The sequence below is a fragment of the Theropithecus gelada genome, chromosome 7a (assembly GCF_003255815.1).
Source record: "Theropithecus gelada isolate Dixy chromosome 7a, Tgel_1.0, whole genome shotgun sequence".
Classification (NCBI taxonomy): domain Eukaryota; kingdom Metazoa; phylum Chordata; class Mammalia; order Primates; family Cercopithecidae; genus Theropithecus; species Theropithecus gelada.
The window spans coordinates 3345016-3358667 of NC_037674.1; the positions used below are offsets into that span (position 1 = coordinate 3345016).

Below are 13652 nucleotides of genomic sequence, written 5' to 3' on the forward strand. Positions count from 1 at the left end.
ACCTTCAGTAGAAGGTATTCTTACTTTATTCCTCATTTTATTGAGAGAGACTATAATATTTACCATTAACTGTGATGTTAGTTATAAACAAAAAGTTTGTATTTCTCTGGGATTAAATACCAAGAGTCCATTTGGGTTTTTTTTTTGTGTATTTTCTAGATATGTTCTTCCTTCATTGAATTGTTTTTTTCACATATGTTAAAAATCAGTTGAGAATATGTATATAGGTCTGCTTCTGAGATTTATCTCTTTATCTCTGTCATAGGGTTTTGTTTCATTTATTTTGAGGCTCTGTCATTTGGTTCATACCCACTTAGAATTACTATGTCTTGGTGATTGATCCTTTATCATATAAGATTTTTCTGTTTTGCAGTTTTCTTTGCTCTGAATCTGATAGGAATGTAACCATTTCTGTTTAAATGTTTGCATGATCTGTCTTTTACTATCATTTTACTTTCATCCTGTGTTGCTGAATTTGAAATGAATCTCTTGTAAACAGCATATAGTTGTCATTTTAATAAAAACTGTTAGTCTCTACCTTTTAATTTGTTTATATAGACCATTTCTATTTAAGGTAATTATTGATATGTTAGGGCGAAGTCTGCCATTTTATTGTTTTCTGTTTCTGTCTTCTGTTTATGGTTATTTATTTATTTATTGTGTTCCACAATTACTTGAATATTTTTTAAGATTTTCCCTTGATTTATTTGGTGTTTGGGTTTGTTTTGTTTGTTCGTTTGTTTTTTGTTTTGTTTTGTTTTGAGACGGAGTCTCGCTCTGTTGCCCAGGCTGGAGTGCAGTGGAGTGCAGTCGCACAATCTTGGCTCACTACAACATCGGCCTCCCAGGTTCAAGCAATCTTCCTGCCTCAGCCTCCTGGGTAGCTGGGACTACAGGCACATGCCACCATACCTGGCTAATTTTTGTATTTTTATTAGAGATGAGGGTTCACCATATTTGGCAGGCTGGTCTCGAACTCTTGAACTTGTGATCTGTCCGCCTCAGCCTCCCAAAGTGCTGGAATTACAGGCATGAGCCACCGTGCCTGGCCTTTTATGTGTTTTTTATAGTTGTTTTCATGGTCATTGTGGGCATCACATTATAGATAATGTGACTTATCACCATTCACTGCCATCAATACCATCACTTGGAATGAGATGTGGAAACCTTAATTTCAGTTACGTCTCTTTCCCCACTTTTAAATAGTATTGTTTTGAGGATTAATCCTGTTAACAGTTTTTGTATCAGTTATCCAATATGACTTACAGAACTTATGAAGGGAGTGATGCTCTGTTGTATGTACCCATGTTTCTGTTACTTCCATTATTTTTCCAAGATTCCATCTTTTATTACTTCCATTAGCCAGTCTTCAAAAGCAGTTCTGCTAGTGAGAAATTCTTTTTTTCTCTTTCTGAAGATGACTTTATTTTCCCTTTATTCCGGAAGAATAGTTTTATTTATGTTGTTTGGGGTTCGCTCAGCTTCTTGAAGCTGTAAGTTTGTGTCTTTCGCCAAACATGGAAAATTTTCAACCATTATTTCTTCAGGTGTTCTTTCAGCGTCACTCTTGTCTCCATTCTAGGCCTCTAATGATACAAATGTTGAGTCATTTGTTATTGTTCCGCATGTACCTGAGGTATGGTTCATTTTTCAGTCTATTTTCTCTCTTTTGTTCAGATTTCTGTCCTTTGTCATCTTCACTCTACTGTTGAGCCCATCTAATGATTATTTTTCTCCTATTGTATTTTTTAGGTCTATAATTTCTATTGCTTTTTTTTCCTTGTAACTTCTGTTTCTTTGCTGAGATTTTCTATTGTTTCATTTTTGAAACAGTAGAACTTGTAATTGCTTGTCAGATCATTTCTGTGATGGCAGCATTAAGATCCTTGTCAGATAATTTCAACATCTTACTCATCCCAGTGTTGGCGTTGATTTTCTTTCCTTCATGTGATTTTCCTGGTTCTTGGTATGACAGATAAGTTTTGGATTGTGTCTCGGACATTTTAGTTATTAGGAGACTCTGTACTTTTAAAAAATTTTAACTTCAGTAGTAACCTGTTTAGGTTTAGCATGTAGGTACTAGCATATATTTGTGGGCTGTAGTTCCAGTGACCATTTTTCAGAGCCTTTGTGGTGCTATTTTGGTTTGTTGCTTTTATCTCAGTCCACTGGGGCTCGCACGGGTTCCAGTAGTGCTGCTTGAGGGGGCTTCTCCAGGCTGAGCTGCACAGAGTGTGTTTGGGTGAGGGAAGAGCACCCCCACTAGATTTTCGTAGGCCAGAGAGTGCTTCGTGAGCCTTGTGCCTATTGTGGCAGACTCCCCCTTGCTGGTGTTCCTGGCAGTGCTCCTGACCACATTGTGTCCCTGGGCTGTGGAACACTTACAGGAAAGGTGAACACTCCTAGGACCAGTTACAGCAGAATTCCTCCTGCCAGTACACAGCATCACTGTGTCTCTGGACCATCTAGGAGAGTCTCAGGCATGGCTTTACTTGTTTTTGATTTTAAGATTTTTCCTCTGCCTTCAGTTTCTAGTATTATTATTCTGTTTTATTCACCTTTATGTTTCTTCTAATTTAGTTTTAGGTTTTTTTTGTATTTGATGTGATTTTTTCCCTTGCATTTCTAATTACTCCTTAGTTGTGTCATGGCTTTCTTTTCTTCAGTTACCCTCATTCTGAAATTTCCCATTTCTAAGGATCTGTTATTTTTAAAATTCTTTTTAGCTCAGTTTGAAATTTGTTTACAGTTTTCATGTTTTATTTCCATATTTTTTGGTTTACTTTCATTTTCTGTAGGGACACCATTCTCATGTATATGCACACACTCTTTAATAATTATACTGTTGCACTCTGTTCTGTTGGTTACGTATTTATTTTTCTTTTTTTGTGAGGGAAATGAGTGTCTCATACTTGCACGAGGGAGAGATGGGCCAGGATAACTTTTCTTGCTTTTTAGGGACAGGGAGACGTCTGTGTTTTTGTAAAATGGTCAAAAATATGCCCTCGTGCTTTCTGAAACTGCCGCCTTTACTCCTCTACCCCACACACATATTTGAACTTTTTTTGGTCTTTATTATCTTTGATCTGGTCCATTTGGAAGTTATTCCCACAAGTTTTTCCTTGGTACACGGTTTGTTTTGGTGGGAGGATTTGGTATTCGGGAATTTTAAGGGCCCAGAGCTTACTGCATCATGATCCCTTTGTAATCATCTGCAAATTAGATCCTGTAGAACTTTTTTAAACTTTTAGCCCTGTTTTCAGATGGCCTGTGCTTTCCAGTGGGTTGGCAGTATTGAGGTTTTTCCTGTTCACAGGGCTGTAAGAAACCCAGTCAGTTACCTTCCATCTGCTTCCTTACTAACCAGTCTTGTACTTGTCAGAGCTTTGTTTTGTCCACTTATATGCAATGGTTCATGGTTTTGTTATAGATAATGTCTCTGGGTCTTTGGTTTTCTCAGTTTGCTCTTTTTGTAGGGGAGGTTGGGAGGGAATAAAACAAACAAACAAAAAATAATAATAATAACTATGTCACTGCTATAATCATCTTTCCAGAACGTGCCATCTGCCCTTCACCTGATTTCCGTATTTATCAGTATCATTACCTTAATCTGTTATCTCATTGGGATTGCAAAATGGCTGTTTAGGGGAAAAAAAATTCCATCTGCTTGTCCTACATATATACCTGGCACTGTTTTTTCTCATCATTGGGTGCCATTCGATTACCTTGAAAAACAGTTCTACTGAAAAGGCATGATAAAATAGATTTAAGGTTTTTAGAGTAAGAAGTTAATGTAATAACTTTAATAGTGACAATTTAATTTTGTTTTTTGGTTGGTTTTGCTGCCTTTTTGAATATTAAGAACTCAGTGTTTTTGTATTTAATATGTTTCACAGTCATTACTCTAAATGATATTCAAATTCCTTAGCCTTCTTGTGCTTTTAAAATGACTCTATTAGATTTTGAAATTTCTAGCTAATCTCGAACATTCAGTCTCAGTCCTGGAATAAGTTATTTTTCCAATAAATTGTTGGAGAATGGCATTTAGAAGTCAGATTTTAGATGCAAAGTATGGCCTTTGGTTTTGAATGTTACTACTTGTAGGCCTTATCAGAGGACAGAACTAGGAAAGTAATCTTTCTAGTGTATCCTCAGAATCATCCTACATCATTGCAGAGGTGTTTTCCATTTTGTTTTGTAGGACTGAATACTGCTACTTTGTGTGGATGCGGCATAGCTTATCAATATTTATAGGCATCGAGGTTATTTTTAACCTTTTGCTGTTAGTACTAATGTCACAGTGAATCCTCTTACGTTCATGCATTATTCCTTACATATGTAAGGTATTATTAAGATAAATTGTTAGAAGTGGGATTGTTGCATCAAATGGTAGATGCATATATAATTTTGCTAGATACTGCCAAATTCTCCTTCACAGAAAAGTAACATTTTGCATTCCCACCAGTTTACAACAGTCTCTCTTTTCTTAAAACTTTCCAAACATAATGTGTTGTTAAATGTGGATGTTTACTTATCTGCCAATTGAGAAATGGTATTTTACTATACTTACAATTTTTGAGTTTACCTCAGTTATGAATGATGATGGACATTTTTTCTTGTACTTAAGAGCTGTTTATAGTTTTATATGGTCTTTTGCTCATTTTGCTGCTTGGTTGTTTTCTTCATTTTTAGAAACTTTATATGTTAAGGAGATTAGTCCTTTAACACTGGTAAATTTGCAAATATTTTTTCCCAGTTTGCCATTTGTTGTTTAACCTTGCTTATAGGATTTTTGCCAAGTGAAAGCTTTTATGTTTATGTAGTCAGCTATTAATCTTTTTCGTTACTATGCTTTGATACGCATTTCTTTAGTTAGGTTTATTTTATTCATTTTCTTTGTTTTTTAATTTTCTAGACTCTGTCCTCAGTAGAAATTTTAGTCATATTGCTTCTTCTTTGGTCACCTTATAATAAAATTAGCCTTTATTTCCAAAATTACTTTGCATATTTCTTCAGTATTTTTTAGTATTCTTATTTCTATTTAAGATGTGCTCATTTCTCTCTGAATCTGTATTTCTCATCATTGGTGGTCTGTCTTGTCTGCTGCTACTTTCTCCCTTTGTGTTGGAATGTGGTGTTACGAGTTTCCTGTTGTTTATGACTGAATTTTTCTGGTGTACTTTTGTCTACCGGAAAGTTTTGCTTCTCATTTGCCAGACTCTTTCCATAATAACTTTATTTGGACTTAGGAATTCTGTTTTTCTTGTTTATGTTTCTATAATAGATGTTACTTTTTTTCTGGACATGTTATTACTAGACCTTAGAGTGGAGCAGAGAGGAATTTGTATGGCTTTAGGGGTCTTGGCTGAAGGCATCCCTCTTCTGTTGCTTTAGTAAGGGCAGAATCACCACTTGCTGATTTTTCAGCTCCATCCACTTAATGAAGATTCTTTTTCATTAGCTGCTTCCACCCCTTTACAGCCACTTAAGGGACACTTCTGCTTTCCAAGGTACCCGTCTTCCTTTCATGCATGGTGCATTCCTGAGCCTGCCATTGCTGGACCCAACTACTTTTCTGTAGTCCTTCCTTTAACCACCCCGTTGCCAGTGCTCTAACCTGCGCTCAGTAGTGCTCTGTTGAGGGGCGGGTGGTGGAGGCGGGTGCGGTCTGGCCTTAGGTGATCCCTAATCAGTATGATTCTGCACAAGCCACTCTTCGATGTAGCTCCTGCTGGACCCTGCTCATTTCCCCACTTCTATGGTATTTGGAGTTTATTGCTCTGTCTCCTAGTTTTACTCTAGACCTAAGTCATAGGGTTTTTTTTTTTATTTCTCCCCTTTTTGATCTGGATAGATTTTTAGAGATGTTAGTAGGATGTGATCGATACAGCCACCACTTTTTTGTGGAAACCTGGAAGCCTCTTCATTTTTTCTTCAGCTTTCTAAATAAATGCATTCTTATTTAATTCAACGTGTTAATGTAACACACATAACACTTATAGGAAGAGACAAATTTTGTTCCCTAATTATTTTCATTGTATAAAATTTTTAAAGGTTTCATTTAAAAGAAAGACCAAAGCAGCAGCTATATAGCGGGACTGGTCATTGTGACCACTACTCATCTGCCACTTCCTGCAGGGTCTGTCTCTCCTCTTCGGTGGTGCTCTTTGATCTGCCTCCTTAGGTGTAGCTGGTTCAGTTAAGCTTCAGAGCCCCACTGCAGTGTGAGGAGGCTTTATTACCACCCACTGCAGGGCAGCTTTTCTGCTATGTTGGAGGGCTGTGTGCTACAGCAGACTTATTTTCTCTTGCCAGCCTCCCCAAAAGGAATGTCATGAACTGGGGTCTGATTCCTTTCCTCCTTAACTGAGAGATGCTCCTGCTAGTTTCACGTCCCGTTTTCTGTGGTTGTGTGTTTCTTTTTTGTTTTCTCTGGCTGACTGGTAGATTCGTAGAGGGGCAGGGAAGGGAAGTGGCAAGAGATTGGAGAAAGCCAAGAATTCTAATAAAACCTTTAATTTATTTCAGATAAATGGTGTTGCAGCAACAAAAATGCCAGCATTTTGGTAATAAAAATAGTATGTTGGAATATTAGAATATCAAAAACTAGAAAATTGTAATTACTGATTTGGGATGTGTGATGTTCTTTGCTAACATTCTGGAAATAATTTTGTTTGTTTGTTTGTTTGTTGAGATGGAGTGGTGCTCTTGTTTCCCAGGCTAGAGTGCAATGGTGTGATCTCAGCTCATTTGTAGCCTCCTGTGTTCAAGCGATTCTCCTGCCTCGGCCTCCCAAGTAGCTGAGGTTACAGGCATCCGCCACCACACCCGGCTAATTTTTGTATTTTAGTAGAGATAGGGTTTCAACATGTTGGTCAGGCTGATCTCGAACCCCTGACCTCAGGTGATCAACCCACCTTAGCCTTCCAAAGTGCTTGGATTACAGGCGTGAGCCACCACACCAGGCTCTGGAAAGAACTTTCTGAATAAATATTAAAATGCATTTTATATAAGCGACTAAAAATACTTTTTTAAAAAAATGTTTTAATCTTAACATTATTTAGCTATAGACCAGGCGTGGTGGCTTATGCCAGCAATCCCAGCACTTTGGGAGGCCAAGGTGGGCAGATCATGAGGTCAGGAGATAGAGACCATCCTGGCTAACACGGTGAAACCACACCTCTACTAAAAGTACAAAAAAATTAGCCAGGTGAGGTGGCGGGCACCTGTAGTCCCAGCTACTTGGGAGGCTGAGGTAGGAGAATGGTCTGAACCCAGGAGGCGGAGCTTGCATGAGCTGAGATCGCACCACTGCACTCCAGCCTGGGTGACAGAGTGAGACTCTGTCTCAAAAAAAAAAAAAAATTATTTAACTATGAACTAGTGTATATATGTTTTATAGATGCCTGATTATTCAAACAAACTTCAAGATTGCACTTTATGAGCTTGTATTTCGTTTTTTAGAACTCAAACTAACGTGTCATTAAAACATAGCTTTTATTACATAGATTTTAGGAATGCCAGAGGATAAATCATTCTCTTAAAATAACTGCACGTGGCAGAAATGTCAGAATAATTCTCCTCCTCCATACACAGCACATATTACTTGTTAAAAGTATTCTAGTTCCTATAAAAATTGAACTTTTGTATTACTGCTATTAAGTATGTATATAGTTGTTTGCATTTGGGGCCAGTTGGTTGGGGCAGGGGGTCTTTTTTTTTCTTTTGTCCTTAATCTGTATCACTTTCCCCCCCAAAGTTGAGTTACAGGATGAGTAGACAAGGAGAATAATGGAGAAAGGATAAATAAAATATATACCCAAAGGCACCTGGAGTTAATCTTTCCCAATATTCCTTTCAGTCTTCTTCAATTCATAGGATTTTGTCTTTTGTTTGTTACTGACTCTACATAATGTGATTATACCATAGTTTACATAGTCATTTCCTGTTATTACACACTTGGGTTTTCTCAATTTTTTACTATTGTAGTACTAATATTTTACTATATTGTAATCTGAATTTTTATGTATTCAGAACTGTTTAAGATAAATTTGCTTGGAAATTATTAAATCACCAGAAGTGATATTATCCTGATAATTAACTTCCAAGTTGTCTCTTAATATAGTTTAAATGCAAATCATAAGCTTATATTAGTACCAGTCATAATGAATGCCAAACTGAAACCAGTATTGTATTTTTTCTCATTAGGGAGTTCTGGGAAATCGTTCATTCATTTACAGATGAACAGAAAAGACTCTTCTTGCAGTTTACAACGGGCACAGACAGAGCACCTGTGGGAGGACTAGGAAAATTAAAGATGATTATAGCCAAAAATGGCCCAGACACAGAAAGGTAATTATTAAGTGGTGACTCTATACCTACTGAAAACCTTGCATTCCTCATCACACACATATGAACTGTCTTTATAGTTTCTAAGCACCTTTGTGATTTTATGTACAAATCCTCAAATCATATTAGACAATTGAGAAAATATTTTGCTGTCATTGTGTGAGGAAACTTTTAAGGAATTGCCCTAGTTAAAAATTATTATGGGACTCACATTGGTTTGGAATTTTTCAAATTAGTATGATTCATTTACTTTTTTGATTCCCAGCTTGTTAGTTGAAAGCCATGTTACATGATAATCTATTTAGAATGGTTACATTGAGGCTTGGAAGATTATCATTCGATTATGCTAGAATCCCGTTATCAAATCATTTTCATAGTCATATTGCCAGCAGTATTTCTAATAAGCATTTAAGAGCACACGGTTTGAAATCTTGTAAACCAGGTTTGAATATTTTCTCCACCTTAGAGGAAGTTACTTCTCCGTGACCTAACCTCTGAAGTGCATTTACTGATGTCCTCTCTGTGGTTTTGTTGTGGAAAGATTTAGTGAAATGAACTGTAATAATTAAATACCTAAAACGGTATCTGGTATGTAGTAAAAACTCAATGGATAAGTATCTTATCATCATTGTTACTAGCTTTGAGTAATTTATAGGATAAAGACAAACTGATTCTTGGTAGTTACACAACAAAAAGTTTATGATTTGCATTAATGTATAGTTTGCATTGCAAACCATCTCAACTATATATAATTCTAAGTGTATTTCCCATGACTTATTATTTTCCTGTTTTTTCCCCTTTTCTCTATTTAGGTTACCTACATCTCATACTTGCTTTAATGTGCTTTTACTTCCGGAATATTCAAGCAAAGAAAAACTTAAAGAGAGATTGTTGAAGGCCATCACGTATGCCAAAGGATTTGGCATGCTGTAAAACAAAACAAAATAAAACAAAAAAAGGAAGAAAAAAAAAAAGAAAAAATTAAAAAAATTTTAAAAATATAACAAGAGGGATAAATGTTTGGTGGTGATAGTGTCCCAGTACAAAAAGGCTGTAAGATAGTGAACCACAGTAGTCACCTCTGTCTGTGCCTCCCTTCTTTCTTGGGGACATGTGGGCTGGAACAGCAGATTTCAGCTACATATATGAACAAATCCTTTATTATTATTATAATTATTTTTTTGCGTGAAAGTGTTACATATTCTTTCACTTGTATGTACAGAGAGGTTTTTCTGAATATTTATTTTAAGGGTTAAATCACTTTTGCTTGTGTTTATTACTGCTTGAGGTTGAGCCTTTTGAGTATTTAAAAAATATATACCAACAGAACTACTCTCCCAAGAAAAATATTGCCACCATTTGTAGACCATGTAACCTTCAAGTATGTGCTACATTTTTGTCCCTGTATCTAACTCAAATCAGGAACTGTATTTTTTTTTTAATGATTTTAATGATTTGCTTTTGAAACTTGAAGTCTTTGAAACAGTGTGATGCAATTACTGCTGTTCTAGCCCCCAAAGAGTTTTCTGTGCAAAATCTTGAGAATCAATAAAGATGGAAGGGAGAAATTGGAATGTTTTAACTGCAGCCCTCAGAACTTTAGTAACAGCACAACAAATTAAAAAACAACTCATGCCACAGTATGTTGTCTTCATGTGTCTTGCAATGAACTGTTTCAGTAGCCAATCCTCTTTCTTAGTATATGAAAGGACAGGGATTTTTGTTCTTGTTGTTCTTGTTATTTTAAGTTTACTGGGGAAAGTGCATTTGGCCAAATGAAATGGTAGTCAAGCCTATTGCAACAAAGTTAGGAAGTTTGTTGTTTATTATAAACAAAAAGCATGTGAAAGTGCACTTAAGATAGAGTTTTTATTAATTACTTATTACCTAGATTTTAAATAGACAATCCAAAGTCTCCCCTTCGTGTTGCCATCATCTTGTTGAATCAGCCATTTTATCGAGGCACGTGATCAGTGTTGCAACATAATGAAAAAGATGGCTACTGTGCCTTGTGTTACTTAATCATACAGTAAGCTGACCTGGAAATGAATGAAACTATTACTCCTAAGAATTACATTGTATAGCCCCACAGGTTAAATTTAATTCAAAACATGTTAAACATTACTTTCATGTACTATGGAAAAGTACAAGTAGGTTTACATTACTGGATTTTCGGAAGTAAGTAGTTTCCCCTTTCCTAGTCTTCTGTGTATGTGATGTTAATTTCTTTTATTGCATTATAAAATAAAAGGATTATGTATTTTTAACTAAGGTGAGACATTGATATATCCTTTTGCTACAAGCTCTAGCTAATGTGCTGAGCTTGTGCCTTGGTGATTGTTTTAACTGATTACTGTAGATCAACCTGATGATTTGTTTGAAATTGGCAGGAAAAATGCAGCTTTCAAATCATTGGGGGGAGAAAAAGGATGTCTTTCAGGATTATTTTAATTTTTTCATAATTGAGACAGAACTGTTATGTACCATAATGCTAAATAAAACTGTGGCACTTTTCACCATAATTTAGTGGAAAAAGAAGACAATGCTTTCCATATTGTGATAAGGTAACATGGGGTTTTTCTGGGCCAGCCTTTAGAACACTGTTAAGGTACGTACGCTACCTTGATGAAAGGGACCTTCGTGCAACTGTAGTCATCTTAAAGGCTTCTCATCCACTGTGCTTCTTAATGTGTAATTAAAGTGAGGAGAAATTAAATACTCTGAGGGCGTTTTATATAATAAATTCGTGAAGAAATGTGTGCTCTTCAGTTCTCAAGTTTTATTATTACGGTACTGAAGTTCTATGATTGTAATAATGTATCCATATGACAAATTTTAAAGTGATAATTGAAATAGGTTATCAGATACAGAATTCACATCAAGTAAACTTCTAACAGAGTCACAATGAACCTACCCTTAAAATTTTAGAGGGAAAAAATCATCAGTTGCACAGACTAGCTGCTCTAGCTTGCTTAATTATGCTAGGCATGTTGTCACTCCCCTTACTTTTGCTGCATGGAATGTCCCTGAACAATAAGGAAGAGGAAAACATAGAAGTTTTGACGATAGTGGATACTTCCTCTACCCCAAATGTTATGTTATAAAAGTACTTTTTTGCCCAGGTACTCTATTATATAGTTTGGTTTTCTTTGAATTAGACCTCAATCTCCAGGAAGCTCCGGAGGGAAAAAAAGGAACCATAAACTAAAGTAACTGGTTTTCCAAATAAATGCTAACTTTTTTTAACTTTCATTATAGAACATTTCAAACATAAAACATGAAAACAGCCTGCAGCCAAACTTTTCTGGACCTTGGCAGCTCCAGCAAATGAGCTGGTCATCCTAACCTTGGTTTCCTAACTACTTTTGGGGATGCTTGCTTGTATAGGGAGATCCATATCAAAAAGAAACTTGAAAATGAGGCTTCAAACAGACCTTGCTGTTATTCATCCCTCCTCGGTACAGACATTCTGTTAGAACAGATGGTTGTAATGGGGCAGCATCACTCCCTGTTCCCATTAAAAACATGACCCTTCTGAGATTGCAGGCCCCTTTGAGGAATTTCCCCAAGAATTCCATACAAACTCTCAGAGAAAGAAACGTCGTCCCAAGACCAGTTCCTGTGTACTCTTGATCCCTTTACCTGCTTACCGCAATTTCTTTTTCTGACTTTCCACCAGTGTCTGTCTAAGGGCCATCTGTACCCCTCCCACACTTCCATGGGCCACTGTATAATCCAAAACACACCTTCCATTTGCTCCCTCATTTGGTTGCCTCCTTTTACCTCAACAGTGTTAGTGTGTAAAGAATTGCCTGGGGAGGGTAGAGGGTTTTACAAGTACAGAGTCCCAAGTCTTTTTCTCCCCTCCCTGTTAGTGGGTTGGCATTTGTTAACAGCCACTGCAAGATTTCGATGCAGGTGTGGGGTAGATATCACTGTGAAAGGCTACTAATCCATGACAGTTTCACTGAAAGTACAGTCTTCAAGGATCCTTATAACCTCCTCATTGCCAAAAGCAGTAACACGTATCTATAACCTTGACTGTACCCTAACTTGAGCTGTTGCTTCTCTGGCTGCTTATTTTTCCTTCCCAATTTACCCAGATTTTGGATGGATACTCCTCCAGTTCTGCTTAAAGTCCTTACCTGTTCTTGCCCAGTTCTCTCTGGTCAACCTCAGGCACTCCCAAAGATTCTTCCCCAATTCTGTGTCTTCTACTCAGACCTCTGTCTCCAGGATTTCTTCCTGCTACCTCAAAGTCAGTAGGCCTAAAAACAAAATTCTTCATCTTGCGTCTCTGTCGACCATTCTTTGTTTCTTTTTACGAAATGTAACCTTCACCCCAATCATCAAAATCTCTCATTCCTCAATTGTCACAGGTTGTCAATTCTTTCCCCGTAAACCCCTCCTGTCATTCCTCCTTTATTTATACTGCCCTTACAGGTCCTGATGCTCTGACTCACCTGGACATTCTTAGCAGCTGCCTAATTTAATTCCCTGACTCTGATCTCCCTCTTCCAATCCTTTTCATTGTGCTAGAACACCATCTTGCTAATTTTAATATTCTCTGCGTTCAGTGCCTCCACAAATTGACCCCTCACTGATCTTTCCAATTTGGCCGTGGGTTACACACTTTTCTCCCTGCATTCCTACCCAGCATCTTGTCATATTTCTCAAATACTCTTCATGACCACATTTTTAAAGTACCTCATCCATGAAGACGTCATCAACCCCCAGAGCACCTCCAATGCTTCCATGGTAGCACGGCATGGTGGGGTACATCTCTTAGTTGAACAGTGAGGAGTCACTGGAATTCTTGTAGGGTCTGCTCTTGATACCCCTTCCACATTTCAGTTAAGGAATTTTTTTTTTTTCTTTTAATAACCTTTGCCTGGAGTGTAAGTAAATTCATGATGGATATTGTCCCTTTTTAAAAAAAAAAAAAAACCATTTTGCCTTTCACATGTTATTGCCTCCATTTTTCTGTTATCTTGTCAGTGTTGCCACCTAAATGATTGAAAATGACCCAGCATGCAGTAGAATGTAGTGAAGCTTCCTATTTCATCCATTTTTTTCATAAGTGCATTGGTATCTATATATCCATCTGCCCAAGCACCAGTTGTTGAAAAGACTATTTTAATTTCCCCATGAATGGTCCTGGGACCCTTGTGAAAGAACAGTTGACCATAAATGTAAGACTTTCTGGATTCTCAGTCTTAACTCTGTTGTCATATATGTCTATCCTTATACCAGCACCGCACCGTCTTGATTGCTGTAGCTTTGTACTAAGTTTGGATTTGGGA

The 13652-nt window shown here is 36.9% G+C and overlaps 1 protein-coding gene and 1 long non-coding RNA gene across 28 annotated transcripts in view; one reads left to right on the top strand and one right to left on the bottom strand.

Annotated features, from left to right (window-relative positions):
• Window positions 1–11111, top strand: part of UBE3A (ubiquitin protein ligase E3A) — a 100504-nt gene extending 89393 nt beyond the window's left edge. For 24 of the 27 annotated variants that reach the window (XM_025389840.1, XM_025389839.1, XM_025389833.1 and 21 more), the window contains 2 exons: window positions 8209–8352; window positions 9162–11104. In XM_025389840.1, coding sequence (XP_025245625.1) covers window positions 8209–8352; window positions 9162–9282 — 265 coding nt within the window. In that variant the 3' untranslated portion in view covers window positions 9283–11104. Of the gene's footprint in view, window positions 1–8208; window positions 8353–9161 lie in introns of all 27 variants that reach the window. The other 3 variants (XM_025389848.1, XM_025389843.1, XM_025389844.1) reach the window with 1 other exon arrangement.
• The window catches only part of LOC112627531, a 62879-nt gene continuing 59484 nt past the window's right edge, over window positions 10258–13652 (bottom strand). Inside the window, exon 8 of the long non-coding RNA XR_003120187.1 lies at window positions 10258–10388. This is a non-coding gene — a long non-coding RNA (uncharacterized LOC112627531). The remainder of the gene's footprint in view (window positions 10389–13652) is intronic.